General features: G+C 49.8%; 1 protein-coding gene across 2 annotated transcripts in view; it reads right to left on the reverse strand.

The window, feature by feature from the left end:
* The window catches only part of kcp (kielin cysteine rich BMP regulator), a 209,490-nt gene extending 186,687 nt beyond the window's left edge, over positions 1-22,803 (reverse strand). For both annotated transcript variants that reach the window (XM_086010530.1, XM_086010531.1), the window contains exon 1: positions 22,290-22,803. In XM_086010530.1, the coding sequence (XP_085866656.1) occupies positions 22,290-22,401 (112 nt within the window). In that variant the 5' untranslated portion in view covers positions 22,402-22,803. The remainder of the gene's footprint in view (positions 1-22,289) is intronic.
* Between the last annotated feature and the right edge of the window lie 1,152 nt (positions 22,804-23,955).

A 23,955-nucleotide genomic window follows, 5' to 3' on the forward strand; every position in this document is an offset into this window, starting at 1 on the left:
GTGAAGCACTTTTCTCCCAGGTAGTTGGGAGCAGTAACGAGGAGATCAATCCTGGCAATCTAACGTCAGGTGTGGTCAAGTTACTGGAATCTATCATCAGGGACAGAATCAATGAATACTTGGACAAGTACCAGCTGACCAAAGAGTCAGATGGATTTGTGAAGGGTAGGTCATGTCTGACTAATCTAGTGGAATTTTTTCAGGCGGTCATAACATGATGGATAGGGGAGTGTCGATGGATGTTGTCACTATGGACTTCCAGAAGGCATGCGACAAGGTACCACACGAGATCATTGGCAAAAATGAAAGTGCATGGAATTGGAGGTCACCTTGTGACACGGGTTGGGAGTTGGAGACAAAGAGTGGGGATAAAAGGAGTGTTCTCTGATTAGCGGGATGTGACAAGTGGTGTTCCCCAGGGATCTATTCTGGGGCCTCGACTCTTCACCATATTTATTAATGACTAGGATGAAGGAAGAGAGAATTGGATAGCCAAGTTCACAGATGGCACTTGAGTTAGGAGGTGCAGTAAGTTGTGTAGATGGGAGAAGGATGGTACTTGGCTTTGTCAAGTTGCTGATTGATCACATGATTCAGAACCCCACTGACTCACTCAGAAGACAAACAGTAGACAAGAGGGTCAGGAATCTCCCAGAGACACCAGTAACCCGAGTGCAACTCGACTACATGGCTGAACAGATTGTGGAATGTTGGGTGCGAGAGAGTTACGGGCGTGAGCACAACATGCCCGAATCTCCACCATCTTACACGCTAGGCCATCGACCCCTCCGCCCATAATACAGCCCCGCCCCAAGTTATGGAGCCTCCAATGCGAGTTTCCTGCATTTGCTCCAAGTCACTCACTCTCCAAATTACCACCAGATGTTCAGGTCCAGCAGGAAACAAAGTCTTTTCTGATGTTTTATTGCAGTTTTTGGCAAGTTTTTTAATTGAGCCTCACTGAAACCTGCTCTGTATCTTCAGCTATAAGTCACATTAAAAATGGAAATGCTTCCCCTATTGCAGGTTGTTAAACACGTCATGCCATTTGCACACGAATGATGGTTAAATTAGTGGAAACTTTAATTTTCATACTTAAGAGAATTATATAGTGCGAGTTTCCTTGGGCCCCAATTGTTTATGCTGATTTACGCCCATTTTATGTACGGGAATATTCTAATAAGATTGGCAGGAAATTTGAGTGTATCTTGACATAGGCAGAATTGGCACACTTTGATGTGGGTGGGTTGGTACCCTGTCCAGCTGTACCTAATTAGCATATATCTGAGGACCTGCACTCTGAGCAGATCAAAGGAAAGAGGGTGGGAAAATCTGGATCAGGGCCTTCAATGGGAATGGTCTGACTGGTTTGGTGTAATTTCCTCATCTTGTCAGTGACTGGTTCCTTACAGACAGGATCATGAAGGGAAGTGCACAGCGAGGTGTGACCTTATTTATAAATGGGAGGGTGGAATGAAGCACCTATAACCCCTTCACTCTGCTCCAGTCTCCAAAGAGAGGAGTTTAAGGCTCCAGCTTTCAAAGAGGTGACAAGACACTTTCAGGCAGGCTTCAGTTCCTAGAACAGGTTGCCTGTGAATGGGTGCCCTCCTGGGATCAGTGAGCTCCGCACAGGCCAGGGATAGAGCCTGGGCCCTTCCTGAGGGAAGGAGGGAAGAAAGAAAGGAGGGAAGAAAGAAAGAGAGAGAAATAGATAAGTAGATAGATAAGTAGGCTTGAGGCTGCTCAGGTTCGGTGTAAAATTCATGTTCAGTGTTTCTCTCCCGCTCATTACAAGCAGCTGTGCATCGCCTGGAGAACTGGCCGCTCTGCGGTTTTGAAAATTCCTGATCCAGACATGATTTTGATTGAGGCTGAACATTTCTTGGCAATGACTGTGAGTCTGGCCCTTCATTTCCTAACAGATACATTAGAAACTATTCAACACACAGAGAGTCAAGGACAGTTACTCGGAGTTGTAACAGCACCTACACGGGGCTCAACACCATCCCCCCTGGGCTGACTTGCCCCTCTTTATGCCACGGGCAGTGAGGTCAACGACAGCCTCGATTACTGCCCAGCTGAGATCAGCTAATTTAACACAGGCCAGGGATCAAACAGAGGCCTTGTTGTGTACTGGTCCAGTAACACAGCATTTAGTCCGCATTGTTAAGGCCTTTTAGGTTGCTATGGCCGCTGTATGTTGCTAAGCACAATGGGTAAAATGTGGTCATTCAGGGAGCACTGACAGTGCTAAACCTCACACTCGTTGTGTGTGGGTATTTGGATCTCTTTTGATTTTAAGTTGGATCGGGAGGGTATCACTTTTGTAATGTAGGGAATCGCATTGCAATTAGCCTCAGCATTCCCAGAACTAGTTTCCCCAACATTAATGCAGCGCCAACGCTTCAGAACCAACTCAAACCCAAAAGAGATCCCACAACATCAGTGTGTTTCATAGAATCATAGAAAGTTACAGCACGGAAGGAGACCATTTCAGCCCATCGTGTCCGCGCCGGCCAACAAAGCTATCCAGCCTAATCCCACTTCCCAGCTCTTGGTCTGTAGCCCTGCAGGTTAGAGCATCCCAACTGCACATCCAAGTACTTTTTAAATGTGGTTTGGGTTCCTGCCTCTGCCACCCTTTCAGGCAGTGAGTTCCAGACCCCCACAACCCTCTGGGTGAAGACATTTCCCCTCAAATCCCCTCTAAACCTTCCACCAATTACTTTAAATCTGTGCCCCCTGGTTTTTGACCCCTCTGCCAAGGGAAATAGGTCCTTTCTATCCACTTTATCTATGCCCCTCATAATTTTATACACCTCAATAAGGTCTCCCCTCAGCCTCCTCTGTTCCAAGGAAAACAGACCCAGCCTATCCAGTCTTTCCTCATAGCTAAGATTCTCTACTCCCGGCAACATCCTTGTAAATCTCCTCTGTACCCTCTCTAGTGCAATCACATCTTTCCTGTAATGTGGTGACCAGAACCGCACGCAGTACTCTAGCTGAGGCCTAACTAGTGTTTTATACAGTTGAAGCATAACCCCCCTGCTCTTGTATTCTATGCCACGGCTAATAAAGGCAAGCATTCCGTATGCCTTCTTAACCACCTTATCTACTTGGCCTGCTACCTTCAGGGATCTGTGGACATGCACTCCAAGGTCCATTTGTTCCTCTACACTACTCAGTGTCCTAACATTTAATGTGTATTCCCATTCCTTGTTAGCCCTCCCCAAATGCAATACCTCACACTGCTCCGGATTGAATTCCATTTGCCACTGTTCTGCCCACCTGACCAATTTATTGATATCTTCCTGCAGTCTACAGCTTCCTTCTTCAGTATCAACCACACAGCCGATTTTAGTATCATCTGTAAACTTCTTAATCATACCCCCTATATTCAAGTCAAGATCGTTGATATATACCACAAAAAGCAAGGGGCCTAGTACTGAGCCCTGCGGAATCCCACTGGAAACAGCCTCCCAGTCACAAAAACACCCATCAACCATTACCCTCTGCTTCCTGTCTCCGAGCCAGTTTTGAATCCAACTTGACACTTTGCCCTGGATCCCATGGGCTTTTAACTTCGTGACCAGTCTGCCATGTGGAACCTTGTCAAGAGCCTTGCTAAAGTCCAGATACACTACATCAAATGCACTACCCTCATCTACCCTCCTTATTACCTCCTCAAAATATTCAATCAAGTTTGTCAGACACGACTTCCCTTAACAAATCCATGCTGACTATCCTTGATTAATCGGTGTCTTTCTAAATGAAGATTTATCCTGTTTGATGGGACAGTGTAGAGGGAGCTTTACTCTCCATCTAGTCTGTGCTGTACCTGTCCTGGGAGTGTTTGGTGGGACAGTGTATCATAGAATCATAGAATGATACAGCACAGAAAGAGGCCATTCGGCCCATCTTTGCTAGAGCTATCCATTAATTCCACTCCCCTGCTCTTTTCCCATAGCCCTCTAAATCTTTTCCCTTCAAGTATTTGTCCAATACTCTATTGAATATTACTATTGAATTGATTTCCACTGCCCTTTCAGGTGCATTCCAGATCACAACAACTTGCTGTGCAAAAAAATGTTTCCTCATATTGTTTCTGGTTCTTTTGCCAATCACCTTAAATCTGTGTCTTCTGGTTACCAACCCTTCTGCCAGTGGAAACCGTTTCTCTTTATTTACTTTACCAAAACCCTTCATGATTTTGAACACCTCTATCAAATCTCCCCTTAACCTTCTCTGCTCCAAGGACAACAATCCCAACTTTTCCAGTCTCTCCACATAACTGAAGTCCCTCATCCCTGGTACCATTCTAGTAAATCTTTTCTGCACCCTCTCCAAAGCCTTGACATCCTTCCTAACGTTTGGTGCCCAGAATGGAACACAATACTCCAGCTGAGGCCTAACCAGTGTTTTATAAAGGTTTAGCATAACTTCCTTGCTTTTGTACTCTATGGGCTCAATTTTGCCAGGCCTGAGGAGGCGGGATTGGAGGCGTGTGAGGTGTTAAAAATCGCAAAAGCTGGCGGGCGGGCCCGATCCCGTCTCCATCCCGCCTCCGAGCAATTTTCCCACATACGAGTTTTCTGACCCCGTCTCCATCCCGGGATAGGCCCTTAAGTTGTTGTTAAGGGTCTTAATTGCCTCTATAATCCCATTTTGAGAGGGCTTTCTGATTTTGACAGTTTTCCCACGTGCTGCATGCCTCCTCTGAAACACGCCAGTGAAACCTGGTGGCAGCACAAGTGGATTGCTTACTAACAGCTGCAGCTCCACCATTAAAAGGGAGTTTTCACCAATCATCATTTGCAGGTGGCAGAACTTTGTTGTCTCAAGTCTGGGGGAACTTTTAACAGGCCTACTCATTGCTGTGGAAGTTTGGAACCTGACTCTCATCTCCAGTGTGACCTCCTGGGAAACCCCTCTCCCCACCTTGAATAAGCGCTTCCTCAACTGAGGTATATGCCAGAAGAATGGGAACCATTTATTTCCTTTCCTCCTGGACATCAGATTCGGACGAAGACCAGCCGCGGCAGCAGCAGAACCCTGAACAACAGCAGCACCAACTGCAGGAGCAACAGCAGGAGCTCCAAGCTGCTGCTCACCCACCTGAAGCTGCACAGGTCAGAAGGCGTCAGCGCATGGAAGCCCGTCGGCGCTGGAGATACCCCCCAAACAGGGTCTACAGACAGAGGATCAGCTACCTCAACATGACTGAGCAGCAGTGCCAAAGGAGGCTCAGACTTTCGCGAGAGGTAGTGGGTGACATCTGCGCAATGCTGCAGCAAGACCTGGAGCCCAGAGCAGCAGGTGGACACCCCTTATCAGTGGCTGTCAAAGTCACCACCGCACTCAACTTTTTTGCTTCAGGCTCAATCCAGGGATCAGCAGCAGACATCAGCGGTGTCTCCCAGGCAGCCGCACACACTTGCATCACACAGGTAACCGATGCCCTCTTTGCCATCGCGCACAATCACATCCATTTCTCCAAGGATCAAGCTAGCGTAACTGCGCATTCAGTTGGATTTGACAATCTGGCAGGCTTTCATTCACTGCACACATTTGGCCTTTAAGGCACCCCATCACAATCCAGGTATTTTTGTCAACCGCAAGGGCTTCCACTCCCTCAACGTACAGCTGGTGTGTGACCACAAGAAGGATATTTTGCATGTTTGCGCCAAGTACCCTGGCAGTTGCCATGACTCCTTCATCCTGTGCCAGTCTAGTGTGCCTCCGCTCTTCAGTCCGCCAGACCAACTTAACGGATGGCTACTTGGAGACAAGGGCTATCCCCTGAAGACGTGGCTAATGACGCCGTTGAGGAGCCCATCCAACGACGCTGAGGAGCACTACAACTCCAGCCACATTTCCACCAGATCCATAATCGAGCAAACCATCGGCTTGCTGAAGATGCGCTTCAGATGCCTTGATAGATCAGGTGGAGCCCTGCAGTACTCAGCAGCCAGGGTCTCCAGAATCGTCAAGGTCTGCTGTGCACTTCACAACATGGCACAGCGTCGTGGCTTGCAGATGCCTGAGGAACAAGTGGCTCATCACATAGCCTCCTCAGATGAGGAGGAGGAGAGCGACAACGGCCAGCTTGCAGAGGCGCATCAAGCAGCATGCGAGCACATTGCTGGCTGGGATGTAAGGCACGTACTCATCTTGGCCAGATTTGCTTAGCCTAGCCAATCAAGCACTTTTGCCTCGCAGCTTCTTACCAGAGCATCGACAATGGCCAAGAACCTGCAGTTCCTGCCACCCTGACCACGATACTGACAACTAAGTCATCCAAAGCCCTCAATGTGGAAGCCCCATTAGTGATATGATGCACGCCACAACTGCAACAGTTGACATCAGAATTTTTAATGACAATAACCAACTGATGGCTTTTCAAAATTAATCATAACATTTCACCCTTGTGACTACTTTTGTGCATTATCTTCCTCTTACGCGTGCTCCTACATGGTGCTTCCCCTGTGGCTTCAGCAGATGTGGAGGCCCCTTGCTCATTTTCTTGCTGCTCCTGTCTCAACATCTTTGGCGGGCGTCCTCTGGGGTTGCGAACCTGTGAGGGCTCGGCAACAGTTTGCTGCTCTTGCGACTGTGCAGGGGTTGAGACGCCGATCTCAGTTGGGTGGGGACTCTGGTGGGGCTCTGGCCGAGGGCTCTGCAGCAGCATGGTCATGTGAGCGCTTGGAGAGAAGCCCCCACTTCCTTGTTGTATGCCACCAACATCCCTCATGGGTCAGCCCCACTTCAGGGCTAGCAAGTGGCTTGACAGCACTTTGCTGCAATTCAGGGGGGCCATGAGGACCCGTTTCTGTACTGGAAGTCCTGCTCCCAAGGACTTGCCTGAAGGTCTGGTTTGTTTGCTCAAGAGCTGACCATCGCTCCTCAAGAGATGTCAGTCTATTCTGAACAAATACCATGTTTTCCCTACCCTGGCGACTAAGCTCCTCCATAGACGTAGCCATCCTCTCCTCTACCGTAGCCATCCTCTCCCCTACGGTAGCCAGCCTTACCATGGAGGTAGCTATCCTTTCCATGGAGGTTGCCATCCTTTCCGTGGTGATGTGTTCATGTGCCAACGCCTCCACAAAGGCTCTGCTCATTTAGCGATGGACTCCTCCATTCGCTCCACACTCGCAGCGACCCTGGAGACAAAACCTGCCAGAGACTCCTGCACCTCTTCCTGGAGTTCCAGCACCGCTCTTCTGGATGGACCCGGAGGCAGAGGGTCGACATGCAGCTGAGCCGTGCTGGCAGAGTCCTGCACCCTCCGATGAGGACTCTCCACTGCTGTCCCTGTCTCCACCATCTGCTGATGCTCACTTGTGAGCTGTGATACACCAGGTGACAACACTGCACTATCTCGCGAAGGTACCACCGAGGTGAGTGTCGGTGCTGGGTGCGCTGAATTCTGCTGACGCTGCGCACTCAGAGGTTGCAGCTTCATCTGAGGAGTCTGGACTCAGGCTGTTCCTCCTGGATAGTGGGGACGGGGGCTGTCGATGGTCCTGTGGTGGAGTAAAGGAAAGAGTCAGAGATGGGAGGCCAAGGTTACATGCACATTGAATATTGCAGATGATCAAAAGTCAATCTGTTAGAGCATCAGAGTCATTATCAGTGACTCATGCAATGTCAATGAGAGAGATGATAAACTATTCTGTCACCAGCTTGCTCTGATGCACCTGTTTCTCTGTCCCCCACTTGCACATCCTCCTCCACTCCCACGATCTCCAGGGCCGCCTCCTCCCAGGGGGTGAGCTGGGCTACTGAGGGTGGCCCTCCTCCTGTCCTGGCTCTTTCCCTCTTATTGTGAGCTCTCTTTTCCTGCAATGAGTGGCACAAGTGAAGTTTGAGTGAGAATGAAGGAGTGAGTGCAGAGAATCTGTATCATTGATAGTTAGAAGGTGACAAAGATGGAGTGAGGTGGCAAGACCAAGGGCCCTCCCTGTGTGTTGTAAGTTGTTTTCATAGCATCACAGTGATAGGGCGTGTGAGGGCTGCATAGTCGAATAGTTAGGTGAATGTGACCATAGAGAGAGAGGGAATGGGTAAGGGTACATGGATGTCAGTGTCAAGTGGGATGTGGAGGAAGAGGTTGTCAAAGCTGAGTGCTGGTGAGGAGAGGCAATGGGGATCAGATTGAGGGTGATGGGAAAGTCATACTCACTTTTCCAGTGCGCAGAAGGTCATGAAACCTCTTCCTGCACTGCAGCCAGGTTCTGCGGCACATAGACAAAGAGTTGACCTCCTGGGCCACTTGCATCCACACAGCTTTCGTCTGCTGGGGAGGCTTCTTCCTCCCTGAGGAAGGGAAGAGCACCTCCTTATTTCCTCTTGCTCCCTTCACCAGAGCTTGCAGGGCGGCGTCATCGAACCTTGGTGCAGACTTCGGCCTACTGCTGGACATATTGGCTGGAGGAATCTATCACCGTAAAGGGCATAAGGTTTGCAGTTTGCAGAAGAAGCAAGGTTGCTTGCAGTCCTTAAATCCAACAGCACTGCTGACGTCATCGGAGACAACTTTCAGGATGGACAGACTAAGTGGGCCAGGGGTTCCCACATGCTGGAAATCAATTGCCCAATTAGGGGAAAATCGCATATTTTGTCACTACGTTAGGCTGACTGGCCTGTAGTTGCTGGGTTCATCCCTGTGATATCCGAGTGGTAAGGTCAGAAACTGCGATAAGCCAGACTTCAGGAACCAAAACTTTAACTGTTTAATTATACATATGTAGCAGAGAACATAGCTTTACAGGCTGCCAGCAAGATACTCCATATCTTACTGCACAAGCAAAGATGGAGGATCCACCTCTGAGTCATACCCAGAATGCGATGCCACTACCTTAAGTGGTGTGCCAGGACATTACCTGAAAACACTGGTAATTGTGATCCCTTTACTATTTGTCTCCATCTGGTGGATAACTTAAGCATTACATCCCAGATTACTATAATCCCTCTTCCCCTTTTTTAAACAGGGGTGTAACATTTGCAATCCTCCAGTCCTCTGGCACCACTCCCATATCCAAGGAGGATTGGAAGATTGTGGCCAGAGCCTCCGCAATTTCCACCCTTACTTCCCTCAGTAACCTAGGATGCATTCCATTCAGACTGGGTGACTTTTCTACTTTGAGGATCGCCAACCTTTTAAGTATCTCCTCTTTATCCATTTGTATCTTATCCAATATCGCTACTGCCACTTCCTTTACTTTCCTTTACTGCGACATTGACAGCATCCTCTTCTCTAGTGAAGACAGATGCAAAATACTCAATTAATACCTCCACCACGCTCTCTGCCTCTACAAGATGATCTTTTTGGTCCCTAATCGGCCCCAACCTTCCTTTGACCACCCTTTTACTATTTGTGTTTATAAAAGACTTTTGGGTTCCCTTTTACGTTAGCTGCTAATCTATTCTCACACTCTCTCTCCTCTTATTCCCTTTTCCAGATCTCCTCTGTCCTTCTATATTGGTTCTCCATTGTATTATAAACCTTACAAGAGGGAGCATAGAGAGAGCTTTATTCTGTATCTAACTCGTCCTGTACCTGCCTTGGGAGTGTTTGATGGGACAGTGTATGCTGTATCTGACCCGTGCTGTACCTGCCCTGGGAGTGTTTGATGGGGCAGTGTAGAGGGAACTTTACTCTGTATCTGACCCGTGCTGTAACTGCCCTGGGAGTGTTTGATGGGGCAGTGTAGAGGGAGCTTTACTCTGTATCTAACCCATGCTGTACCTGCCCTGGGAGTGTTTGATGGGGCAGTGTAGAGGGAGCTTTAGTCTGTTTCTAACCTGTGCTGTACCTGCCTTAGGAGTGTTTGATGAAACAGTGTACAGGGAACTTTACTCTGTATCTGACCCGTGCTGTACCTGCTCTGGGAGTGATTGATGGGGCAGTGTAGAAAGTGTTGCATTCCTCAGCGCTGATATGTTTTTATTGGATTGTTCAATACACTGGGGATGTTGAACATACTCAATATATTTTTTAAGTAGTTCTCACTGCGAGTATTTGAACAGTTGATGTGGGCACCTGACCAGGACCCAGGCAGAGTGACAGAGTGAGGCCGAGAGCCACTCGTTACAGCAGAGAGACAAGCTATACATAAGAACATAAGAAATAGGAGCAGGAATAGGCCATTCGGCCCCTCGAGCCTGCTCCGCCATTCAATGAGATCAGGGTTGATCCTCTGCCTCAACTCCATTCACCGGCCCCATCGCCATATCCCTTGATGCCCTTACTAGTCAGAAATCTATCGAATTCTGTTTTGAATATACCCAATGACTGAGCCTCCACATCCCTCTGGCGTAGAGAATTCCAAAGATTCACCACCCTCTGAAGAAATTTCTTCTCATCTCAGTCCTGAATGGCCTACCCTTTATCTTGAGGCTGTGGCCCCTGGTTCTAGACTCCCCAGCCAAGGGAAACATTCTCCCAGCATCCACCCTATCAAGCCCTGTAATAATTTTGTATGCTTCAATGAGATCCCCTCATTCTTCTGAATTCAAGAGAATACAGGCCCAGTTTACTCAATCTCTTCTCATATGACAGTCCCGCCATCCCAGGAATCAATCTCGTGAACCTTCGTTGCACTCCCTCTATGGTAAGGAGACCAAAATTGTACACAGTACTCCAGATGTGGTCTCACCAAGGCCCTATGTAATTGGAGTAAGACTTCTTTACTCCTGTACTCAAATCCTCTTGTAATGAAGGCCAGCATACCATTTGCCTTCCTAATGGCTTGCTGCACATTCACTTGCTGCACCTGCACATTCACTTTCAGTGACTCATGTACAAGGACACCCAGGTCCCTTTGAACATCTGCATTCCCCAATCTTTCATCATTTAGGAAATACTCTGCCTTTCTGTTTTTTCTACCAAAGTGGATAACTTCACATTTATCCACATTATATTCCATCTGCCATGTTCTCACCCACTCACTGAGCCTGTCGAGATCCCCTTGAAGCCTCTTCACATCCTCTTCACAACTGACACTGCCACCTAGCTTTGTATCATCAGCAAATTTGGAAATGTTACATTTAGTCCCCTCATCCAAATCATTTGTAAGATTCGAAATTTTCAGCAATAATCACGCAAGAAAACAGGATAAAATAAGACAGTTTATTGACCAAAGTAAGCTTGCACAGAAAAACCAAAGGGCATACAAAATGGCCGCCGGGCCTCGTGATCAGTTTCTGGACCATTTGATTTCTGTTACTGCAAGCCAGACAGGCTTGTGGATTGAAAACAGTAAGCCCCCAAAAGCCAGTATCGGGAAACCGAAACTCAGGGAAACAGCATACATATTCAATGGATTCTAAGTACAGGACGGTTTCAGGCAAACAGGATGGGGCCCATCAAGATATGGGCGGACAATGCATGAACACTTATACCCATTTAATGTACAAAGGAGAAACCGTTTAACAGCCATCAAGGGAAATCTCCAGACCGATCAATATGCGAACCGAGTCACGGTGACAATGTAAAAGACATTAAAAGACATTATCGGCCAGGAAGGCCAGTTAAGTTATCACCGGCTCCTGTTACAAGACAAAGCGCCCCTGCAGAGATTTCTGCCCGCCAAAATTAATACAAAGACAGGACTATGATTTGGCAGGAGATAAGACTGTCCCAAAAGGGTATAACTATGGATTGAAAGTCCATCAAAGTGGCGGTTACGGTTACACAGATCCAGGATCAAGTTCACGTTTCACTTCTTCGGAATTCGACCAAGACGTTTCTTCTTTTCGAGGACGCTTCGGACGGACTTTTCAGTGCAAGGCAGCACTTCGATTTCGGGACACGATCGGTGTTCAGCCAGACAAGGCTCGGCCGCGACAAGAAGACGACGAGGGTGGCCCGGGTACCGTTGTCGGGAGATCATCGACGACCCAGGCCGAAGAAGAAGACACCCTCAGGAAAACCGACGATCCAGGCCGGAGAGAAAGGACATTCCGGGCCTGACACTTCCGTGCCTCAACATCCCATCGAGGTGTTGTTCTGTTCCATGAACCCAAATCCACAACAGACCTAGTGGATCTCAACCTTGACGAGCGCTCATCGAGGCTGTGTCTACCCCGCCGCCTCGAGAGAGAGAGAGAGAGAGAGAAAAACAAGCTGCGCCAGAAGTTTCCAAATCCACGTGACGACGGAAAGCTGTGCTAAAAGATTGCGAACCCCTTTTTGCGATTCTGACAGTGGTGAGCATGATCCCGAGTTCCTCAAATCGAAACTTAGTTTAGGTATTTAGGGGAGGGAGTAAGGTTAAATCGTAATGTGTTTCCCCTTTTACGACGTGCCGTGTGTTCCCCATTTCCATAGAGTCAAGTTCATAAATTTGTGCATGATTGTAGTTACTTTAATCTGTGCCTATGACATGTATTTTGTAATGCTTCAAACTGTTTAAAAATAAAAGCATCCATTTCGTGCTATTCAACCTGGTCTATTGAGTCCTTTCTCTGCACTACAGTTCTCTGCATCTAAGTCCAAGGTCTAGAACCGTAGGGGAGAGTGGGTCGAACCACTCAAGGGTAATTATTGCACAAAGCCTGGCAGGAGACCAGAACGAGCAAGAGAAACCCCCTACACATTGATATAGATTGTGAATAGCTGGGGCCCAAGCACCGATCCTTGCGGAACCCCACTAGTCACAGCCTGCCATCCTGAAAAAGACCCGTTTATCCCTACTCTTTGTTTTCTGTCTGTTAACCAATTCTCAATCCATGCTAGTATATTACCCTAATTTTGTTCACCAACCTCTTGTGTGGGACCTTATCGAAGGCCTTCTGAAAATCCAGATACACCACATCTACCGGTTCCCCTTTGTCTACTCCACTAGTTACATCCTCAAAGAGCTCCAATAGGTTTGTCAAACAGGATTTCCCTTTCATAAATCCATGTTGACGCTGCCTAATCTTACTATTAGTTTCTAAGTGCCCAGTTATTGTATCCTTTATAACAGATTCCAGCATTTTCCCAACTACTGATGTGAGGCTAACAGGTCTGTAAGTTCCTCGTTTTCTCTCTCCGTCCTTTCTTAAATACCGAGCGACTGAGAGAATAGGATGGAGACTTGCAGAGCGCTGACAGTCATTTCAAAACAACGAACACCTACTGTACCCCAGTGTTATACAGCGACAGACCTGTACCACCAGCACTGTACCCCAGTGTTATACAGCGACAGACCTGTACCACCAGTATTGTTCCCTAGTGTTATACAGTGACAGACCTGAACCCACCAGTACTGTACCCCAGTGTTATACAGCGACAGACCTGTACCCACCAGCACTGTACCCCAGTGTTATACAGCGACAGACCTGTACCACCAGTATTGTTCCCTAGTGTTATACAGTGACAGACCTGTACCCACCAGTACTGTACCCCAGTGTTATACAGCAACAAACCTGTACCCACCAGTACTGTACCCCAATGGCAGTGACAGACCTGTACCACCAGTACTATAGCCTAGTGTTTTCCAGTGACAGACCTGCACCCACTTGTACTGTACCCAGTGTTATACAGCGACAGACCTGTATCCACCAGTATTGTACCCTAGTGTTATACAGCGACAGACCTGTACCCACCAGTACTGTACCCCAGTGGTACTGACAGACCTGTACTCACCAGTACTGTACCCCAGTGTTATACAGTGACAGACCTGAACCCACCAGTACTGTACCCCAGTGTTATACAGCGACAGACCTGTATCCACCAGTACTGTACCCCAGTGTTATACAGTGACAGACCTGAACCCACCAGTACTCTACCCCAGTGGTACTGACAGACCTGTACCCACCAGTACTGTACCCCAGTGGTACTGACAGACCTGTACCCACCAGTACTGTACCCCAGTGGTACTGACAGACCTGTACCCACCAGTACTGTACCCCAGTGTTATACAGTGACAGACCTGAACCCACCAGTACTGTACCCCAGTGGTACTGACAGACCTGTACACACCAGTACTGTCTTCTTCTTCTTAGGCAGTCCCTCGGAACTGAGGATGACTTGCTTCCACATTAAAAATGAGCTCGCAGGTGGCTGATTAGTCCAATGCGGGACCTACAGTCTCTTGTCATAGGTGGGGCAGACGGTGGTTGTAGGGGCGGGTGGGTGGGGTGCCTGGGTTGACGTATGCTCCTTGCGCTTCTTGCGCTTGGCTTCCGCTTGCTCCCGGCGAAGAGACTCGAGGTGTTCGGCGCCTTCCCGGATGCTTCTCCTCCACTTTGTGCGGTCTTGGGCCAGGGATTCCCAGGGGTCGGTGGGGATGTTGCACTTTTTCAAGGAGGCTTTGAGGGTGTCCTTGAAGCGTTTCCTCTGCCCACCTGGGGCTCTCTTGCCGTGCCGGAGCTCCGAGTGGAGCGCTTGTTTTGGGTGTCTCTTATCGGGCATGTGGACAATGTGACCCGTCCATTGGAGCTGATTGAGCATGGTCAGAGCTTCGATGCTGGGGATGTTGGCCTGAGCAAGACCACCAGTACTGTACCCCAGTGTTATACAGCAACAGACCTGAACCCACCAGTACTGTACCCCAGTGTTATACAGCAACAGACCTGAACCCACCAGTACTGTACCCCAATGGCAGTGACAGACCTGTACAACTAGTACTATAGCCTAGTGTTTTCCAGTGACAGACCTGCACCCACCAGTACTGTACCCCTGTGTTATACAGCAACAGACCTGAACCCACCAGTACTGTACCCCAGTGGTAGTGACAGATCTGTGCCCACCGGTACTGTACCCCAGTGTTATACAGCAACAGACCTGAACCCACCAGTACTGTACCCCAGTGGTAGTGACAGATCTGTGCCCACCGGTACTGTACCCCAGTGTTATACAGCAACAGACCTGTACCCACCAGTACTGTACCCCAATGGCAGTGACAGACCTGTACAACTAGTACTATAGCCTAGTGTTTTCCAGTGACAGACCTGCACCCACCAGTACTGTACCCCTGTGTTATTCAGCGACAGACCTGTATCCGCCAGTATTGTACCCTAGTGATATACAGCGACAGACCTGTACCCACCAGTACTGTACCCCAGTGGTACTGACAGACCTGTACCCACCAGTACTGTACCCCAGTGGTACTGACAGACCTGTACCCACCAGTACTGTACCCCAGTGTTTTCCAGTGACAGACCTGCACCCACCAGTACTGTACCCCAATGGTAGTGACAGACATGTATCACCAGTACTATAGCCTAGTGTTTTCCAGTGACAGACCTGCACCCAGCAGTACTGTACCCTAGTGTTCTACAGCGACAGACCTGAATCCACCAGTATCGTACGCTAGTTTTATACAGCGACAGACCTGTTCCCACCAGTACTGTACCCCAGTGTTATACAGCGACAGACCTGTACCCAACAGTACTGTACCCCAGTGTTATAGAGCGACAGACCTGTACCCAACAGTACTGTACCCAATTGTTATACAGCAACAGACCTGTACCCACCAGTACTGTACCCCAGTGTTATAGAGCGACAAACCATTACCCACCAGTACTGTATCCCAGTGGTACTGACAGACCTGTACACACCAGTACTGTCTTCTTCTTCTTAGGCAGTCCCTCGGAACTGAGGATGACTTGCTTCCACATTAAAAATGAGCTCGCAGGTGGCTGATTAGTCCAATGCGGGACCTACAGTCTCTTGTCATAGGTGGGGCAGACGGTGGTTGTAGGGGCGGGTGGGTGGGGTGCCTGGGTTGACGTATGCTCCTTGCGCTTCTTGCGCTTGGCTTCCGCTTGCTCCCGGCGAAGAGACTCGAGGTGTTCGGCGCCTTCCCGGATGCTTCTCCTCCACTTTGTGCGGTCTTGGGCCAGGGATTCCCAGGGGTCGGTGGGGATGTTGCACTTTTTCAAGGAGGCTTTGAGGGTGTCCTTGAAGCGTTTCCTCTGCCCACCTGGGGCTCTCTTGCCGTGCCGGAGCTCCGAGTGGAGCGCTTGTTTTGGGTGTCTCTTATCGGGCATGTGGACAATGTGACCCGTCCATTGGAGCTGATTGAGCATGGTCAGAGCTTCGATGCTGGGGATGTTGGCCTGAGCAAGACCACCAGTACTGTACCCCAGTGTTATACAGCAACAGACCTGAACCCACCAGTACTGTACCCCAGTGTTATACAGCAACAGACCTGAACCCACCAGTACTGTACCCCAATGGCAGTGACAGACCTGTACAACTAGTACTATAGCCTAGTGTTTTCCAGTGACAGACCTGCACCCACCAGTACTGTACCCCTGTGTTATACAGCAACAGACCTGAACCCACCAGTACTGTACCCCAGTGGTAGTGACAGATCTGTGCCCACCGGTACTGTACCCCAGTGTTATACAGCAACAGACCTGAACCCACCAGTACTGTACCCCAGTGGTACTGACAGACCTGTACCCACCAGTACTGTACCCCAGTGTTTTCCAGTGACAGACCTGCACCCACCAGTACTGTACCCCAATGGTAGTGACAGACATGTATCACCAGTACTATAGCCTAGTGTTTTCCAGTGACAGACCTGCACCCAGCAGTACTGTACCCTAGTGTTCTACAGCGACAGACCTGAATCCACCAGTATCGTACGCTAGTTTTATACAGCGACAGACCTGTTCCCACCAGTACTGTACCCCAGTGTTATACAGCGACAGACCTGTACCCAACAGTACTGTACCCCAGTGTTATAGAGCGACAGACCTGTACCCAACAGTACTGTACCCAATTGTTATACAGCAACAGACCTGTACCCACCAGTACTGTACCCCAGTGTTATAGAGCGACAAACCATTACCCACCAGTACTGTATCCCAGTGGTACTGACAGACCTGTACTCACCAGTACTGTACCCCAGTGTTTTCCAGTGACAGACCTGCACCCACCAGTACTGTACCCCAGTGGTAGTGACAGACCTGTACCACCAGTACTGTAGCCTAGTGTTTTCCAGTGACAGACCTGCACCCATCAGTATTGTACCCCAGTGTTATACAGCGACGGACCTGTACCCACCAGTATTGTACCCTAGTGTTATACAGCAACAGACCTGTACCCACCAGTACTGTATCCCAGTGGTACTGACAGACCTGTACTCACCAGTACTGTACCCCAGTGTTTTCCAGTGACAGACCTGTACCCACCAGTACTGTACCCCAGTGTTATACAGCGACAAACCTGTACCCACCAGTACGGTACCCCAGTGTTATACAGCAACAGATCTGTACCCACCAGTACTGTACCCCAGTGTTATACAGCGACGAACCTATATCCACCAGTATTGTACGCTAATGTTTTACAGCGACAGACCTGTACCCACCAGCACTATACCCCGGTGTTATACAGCGACAGACCTGTATCCACCAGTACTGTACCCCAGTGTTATACAGCGATAGACCTGTACCCACCAGTACTGTACCCCAGTGTTACACAATGATAGGCATGTACCCACCAGTACTGTACCCCAGTGTTATACAGTGACAGACCTGTACCCACCAGTACTGCACCCCAGTGTTATACAGCGACAGACCTGTACCCACCAGTACTGTACCCTAGTGTTATACAGCGACAGACCTGTACCCACCAGTATTGTACCCTAGTGTTATACAGCGACAGACCTGTACCCACCAGTACTGTACCCCAGTGTTACACAATGATAGACATGTACCCACCAGTACTGTACCCCAGTGTTATACAGCGACAGACCTGTATCCACCAGTATTGTACACTAGTGTTATACAGCGACAGACCTGTACCCACCAGTACTGTACCCCAGTGGTAGTGACAGACCTGTACTCCAGTGGTAGTGACAGACCTGTACCCACTAGTACTGTACCCCAGTGTTATACAGTGACAGACCTGTATCCACCAGTATTGTACCCAGTGTTATACAGCGACAGACCTGTACCCACCAGTACTGTACCCCAGTGGTAGTGACAGACCTGTACTCCAGTGGTAGTGACAGACCTGTACTCCAGTGGTAGTGTACCCCAGTGTTTTCCAGTGACAGTCCTGTACCCACCAGTACTGTACCCCAGTGTTATACAGTGACAGTACTGTACCCCAGTGTTATACAGCAACAGACCAATACCCACCAGTACTGTACCCGTGTTATACAGTGACAGACCTGTGCCCTAGTGTTATACAGTGACAGACCCATACCCACCAGTACTGTACCCCAGTGTTATACAGTGACAGACCCATACCCACTAGTACTGTACCCCAGTGTTATACAGTGACAGACCTGTGCCCACCAGTACTGTACCCCAGTGTTATAGTGACAGACCTGTACCCACCAGTGCTGTACCCCAGTGTTATACAGTGACAGACCCATACCCACTAGTACTGTACCCCAGTGTTATACAGCGACGGACCTGTGCCCACCAGTACTGTACCCCACTGTTATACAGTGACAGACTTGTGCCCTAGTGTTATACAGTGAGAGACCCGTACCCACCAGTACTGTACCCACCAGTACTGTACCCCAGTGTTATGCAGTGACAGACCCATACCCACCAGTGCTGTACCCCACTGTTATGCAGTGACAGACCCATACCCACCTGTACTGTACCCCACTGTTATACAGTGACAGACGTGTACCCACCAGTACTGTATCCCAGTTATAGTGACAGACCTGTGCCCACCAGTACTGTACCCCAGTGTTATATAGTGACAGACCTGTGGCCACCTGTACTGTACCCCACTGTTATACAGTGACAGACGTGTACCCACCAGTACTGTACCCCACTGTTATAGTGACAGACCTGTACCCACCAGTACTGTACCCGTGTTATACAGTGACAGACCTGTGCCCACCAGTACTGTACCCCAGTGTTATACAGTGACAGACCTGTGCCCACCAGTACTGTACCCCAGTGTTATAGTGACAGACCTGTACCCACCAGTGCTGTACCCCAGTGTTATACAGTGACAGACCCACACCCACTAGTACTGTACCCCAGTGTTATACAGCGACGGACTTGTGCCCACCAGTACTGTACCCCAGTGTTATACAGTGAGAGACCCGTACCCACCAGTACTGTACCCACCAGTACTGTACCCGTGTTATACAGTGACAGACCCATACCCACCAGTACTGTACCCCAGTGTTATGCAGTGACAGACCCATACCCACCTGTACTGTACCCCAGTTATAGTGACAGACCTGTACCCACCAGTACTGTACCCCAGTGTTATACAGTGACAGACCTGTGCCCACCAGTACTGTACCCCAGTGTTATACAGTGACAGACCTGTGCCCACCTGTACTGTGCCCCACTGTTATACAGTGACAGACCTGTACCCACCAGTACTGTACCCCACTGTTATACAGTGACAGACTTGTGCCCTAGTGTTATACAGTGAGAGACCCGTACCCACCAGTACTGTACCCACCAGTACTGTACCCCAGTGTTATGCAGTGACAGACCCATACCCACCTGTACTGTACCCCACTGTTATACAGTGACAAACGTGTACCCACCAGTACTGTATCCCAGTTATAGTGACAGACCTGTACCCACCAGTACTGTACCCCAGTGTTATACAGTGACAGACCTGTGCCCACCAGTACTGTACCCCAGTGTTATACAGTGACAGACCTATGGCCACCTGTACTGTACCCCACTGTTATACAGTGACAGACGTGTACCCACCAGTACTGTACCCCACTGTTATAGTGACAGACCTGTACCCACCAGTACTGTACCCGTGTTATACAGTGACAGACCTGTGCCCACCAGTACTGTACCCCAGTGTTATACAGTGACAGACCTGTACCCAACAGTACTGTACCCCAGTGTTATACAGTGACAGACCCATACCCACTTGTACTGTACCCGTGTTATACAGTAACAGACCTGTGCCCACCAGTACTGTACCCCAGTGTTATACAGTGACAGACCTGTACCCACCTGTACTGTACCCCACTGTTATACAGTGACAGACCTGTACCCACTTGTACTGTACCCCAGTGTTATACAGTGACAGACCTGTGCCCACCAGTACTGTACCCCAGTGTTATACAGTGACAGACCTGTGGCCACCTGTACTGTACCCCACTGTTATACAGTGACAGACCTGTACCCACCAGTACTGTACCCCACTGTTATACAGTGACAGACTTGTGCCCTAGTGTTATACAGTGAGAGACCCGTACCCACCAATACTGTGCCCACCAGTACTGTACCCGTGTTATAGTGACAGACCTGTACCCACCAGTACTGTACCCGTGTTATACAGTGACAGACCCATACCCACTAGTACTGTACCCCAGTGTTATACAGTGACAGACCTGTGCCCACCAGTACTGTACCCCAGTGTTATAGTGACAGACCTGTACCCACCAGTGCTGTACCCCAGTGTTATACAGTGACAGACCCACACCCACTAGTACTGTACCCCAGTGTTATACAGCGACGGACTTGTGCCCACCAGTACTGTACCCCAGTGTTATACAGTGAGAGACCCGTACCCACCAGTACTGTACCCACCAGTACTGTACCCGTGTTATACAGTGACAGACCCATACCCACCAGTACTGTACCCCAGTGTTATGCAGTGACAGACCCATACCCACCTGTACTGTACCCCAGTTGTAGTGACAGACCTGTACCCACCAGTACTGTACCCCAGTGTTATACAGCGACAGACCTGTACCCACCAGTACTGTACCCCAGTGTTATACAGTGACAGACCTGTGCCCACCAGTACTGTACCCGTGTTATACAGTGACAGACCTGTGCCCACCTGTACTGTACCCCACTGTTATACAGTGACAGACCTGTACCCACCAGTACTGTACCCCACTGTTATACAGTGACAGACTTGTGCCCTAGTGTTATACAGTGAGAGACCCGTACCCACCAGTACTGTACCCACCAGTACTGTACCCCAGTGTTATGCAGTGACAGACCCATACCCACCAGCACTGTACCCCAGTGTTATACAGTGACAGACCTGTGCCCACCAGTACTGTACCCCAGTGGTACTGACAGACCTGTGCCCACCAGTACTGTACCCCAGTGTTATACAGTGACAGACCCATACCCACTAGTACTGTACCCCAGTGTTATACAGTGACAGACCTGTGCCCACCAGTACTGTACTGACTAAGGAATAACCTAGAATCGAGGGGTCGCTCTTATCCATAGTTCAACTGGACACAGGATGAATTCTCAGCTCTCCCACCCTCACACTACTGAAACTTGCAGAATGAACCAGTCCCACATTGCATCTGTCGGAGAGGTCCCGTACTCCCACTTTAGTTTATTTTTCACCCGCAGGCTGAAGTTTGTGCCACTAATCTTTCAGTCCCTGATTACAATTTGTTTGAATAAAAGAACGGAGGCAGTGAAAGGCAGAGAGAACAAGTTAAACACAAAGAGACAAGTATCGGAGACAGAAAGTAAATAGAAGAGGCCGGAATGTGTATCAGTCAAGAGTTACAGACATTGCTCAGCAAAAGAAGATTCTTTCATTGTCTTGTCCAGGAGAGCGGGTAGAGTGGGAAGCACCTTGGACTTGTGGAAAGAGATCTAGAGGGAGAGAGACAGAGATACGAGAGGCACACAAAGAGAGAGAGAGACAGAGACAGCCAGAGTCCGCGCCTTCAGGAGAGGTGGGGAAACTCTGAAAAATATCCAATCTGAAAATACCTCTGAGGATTCTGCAGGCGATACTGAACAACAGGCTACTGGATACGGACTGAGTCCAACTGGGGGAGGGGGTCACTGACCAAAGTTATTCACACCTCCCTCAGAGAATAAATTCAACAGAACCATCACTGAAATCTGGTCGCAGACTCTGTTCAAAGTGCATGAGAGGCCGAGCCGTCGAAATTGTAAACTTGGAGATTAGTGCTCAGAATTTAACAGAAAATGTTGCAAATACACAGCAGGTCAGAGAGGGAGAGATAAATACAGAGAAAGAGCGTGAACGAGAGAAAGAAAGTGAAAGAAAATGAAAGAGAAAGAGAATGAAAGAGAGAGACAGGAGAATGAAAGAGAAAGAGAATGAAAGAGACAGAAAGAGGGACATTGACACCGAGACAGAGGCAAAAAGAGAGACAGAGAGAAAGAGAGAGGGACAGAGACACGGAGAGAGACACATTAAGAATGAGAAAGAGAGAAAAAGAGAAAGAGGGACAGAGACACAGGAAGAGATAAAGAGGGACAGACAGAGAGAGAGATAGCAAGAAAGAAACAGATAACACAAGGATAGAGTCCTTCATCAGTGCTCAGACCCTGAGGTGAAGGATTCAGCGACAGATTCCTGTTCATTAAGATGCACTTACCATTCTCCTGGTGGAAGTATGGCTGGGAGATCTGGGCCGAGGTCATTCCGACCAGTGTCCACCACAGCAGAGGTGCCTGTACCACGACACACAGTGGCAACCAGCAACACATCCTGCAGACAGCCAGGGAAACACAAGTGATGCCGAGAGTGAAGACTCCTGACTGACCCTAGCCTCTTCACAGGGTCAAAGGGCGTCCAAACACTACACAGCTGGAGGGAAAGAGGGAGGTAGTGAGTGAGAGAGAGAGAGGAGGTAGTGAGTGTGAGAGAGGAGGAAGAGTGAGAGTTAAGGAGAAATAGGGAGGCAGGGGAGAGAGGGAAGGACCGAGAACGGGGAGGGAGATAGGGTGGAAGGGGAGAGACAGGAAGGGGGAGGAGAGAGAGAGAATGGAAGGGAGGAGAGAGAGAGGGAAAGAGGGAAGGAGAGAAAGTAGGGAGAAAGAGGGAGGGGAGGGAGAGAGGAGAAGAGGGAGGGGAGAGAGGGGAAGAGGGAGAGAGGGGAAGAGGGAGGGGAGGGAGGGTAAGTAGGGAGGGGAGGGAGAGAAGGGAGAGAGAGAGGAGAAGGGTGGGTGGAAATAGGGTGGGAAGGGAGAGCGGGAGGGGGAAAGGGAAATAGAGTGAGAGGGAGGGAGGGAGAGGGAAGGCAGAGGGGGAGCAAGGGACAAGGGGGAAAGAGTTAGAGGGGGATGGATGGAGGGAGGGAAGAATTTAGAGAGGGAGGGAAGAATTTAGAGAGTGATGGAGGGAAGGGGTTAGAGGGGGTTGGAAGGAGAGAGGGAAGGAATTAGCAAGGGATGGAGAGAGGGAAGGTGTTAGCGGGAGAGGGAAGGAGTCAGAGAGGAGAACGGGAGCGCACTGGCTCCGAGCGGCTCCCTATAGCCGGGCTCCGGGTGTTCTATGGGACCGGGACTTTAGTCTGAAGTGAGCCGGAGCAGAGCGCTCTGTGCCGCGGTGAGCGGCTCTCGGTGCCGGGGTCCCGAGCGCGGAGTATCGGCCGCTCTCCGTTCAGTCTCGGTCCGATCCCGCATTCGGACCCGGAGCTGCTGCAAAACCCGGACTGGAGTGCGACCCACCCGGACCGGCGGAGGAGGGTCCTTAAAGGGGACGAGATCCAGCCCGGGCGGGGTAGATCCTGCTGAGGGAGCGGGGGGGGGGAAGAGATCCAGCTCGGGGGAGATCGCGGGGGGTGGGGGGGAGATCCATCTGAGGGAGCGGGGGGGGGGGGTGGCGGGAGAGATCCAGCCAGGGCGGGGTAGATCCTGCTGAGGGGGGGGGGAGAGATCCAGCTCGGGGGAGGGGGGAGATCCAGTTCGGGGGAGGGGGAGATCCATCTGAGGGAAGGGGGAAATCCAGCTCAGGGGTGGGGGAGATCCAGTTCGGGGAGGGGGAGATCCAGCTCAGGGGTGGGGGAGATCCAGTTCGGGGAGGGGGAGATCCAGCTCAGGGGGCCCCACCCATCAGAATGCACTCTCCCAGGAGAGGGTCTTCTTCATCAGGTACCGGCAGCTATTGGGGAACAATAAGTGATGAGGTTCAGTATCAACAGGGACTTTGTCTGCTTCTCCATTGTTGGGCAGCGTCTGTTAAATAACGCCACTGGCCGCAACTTTTATATCAAACGGTCTTTCCAAAGCTCTACAGGTGGAGAGCAGAAACATCCACTG

Source organism: Somniosus microcephalus, chromosome 17, assembly GCF_052327205.1.
Source record: "Somniosus microcephalus isolate GS21.2 chromosome 17, FLI_Smic_1.0, whole genome shotgun sequence".
In the NCBI taxonomy this organism is placed as follows: Eukaryota; Metazoa; Chordata; class Chondrichthyes; order Squaliformes; family Somniosidae; genus Somniosus; species Somniosus microcephalus.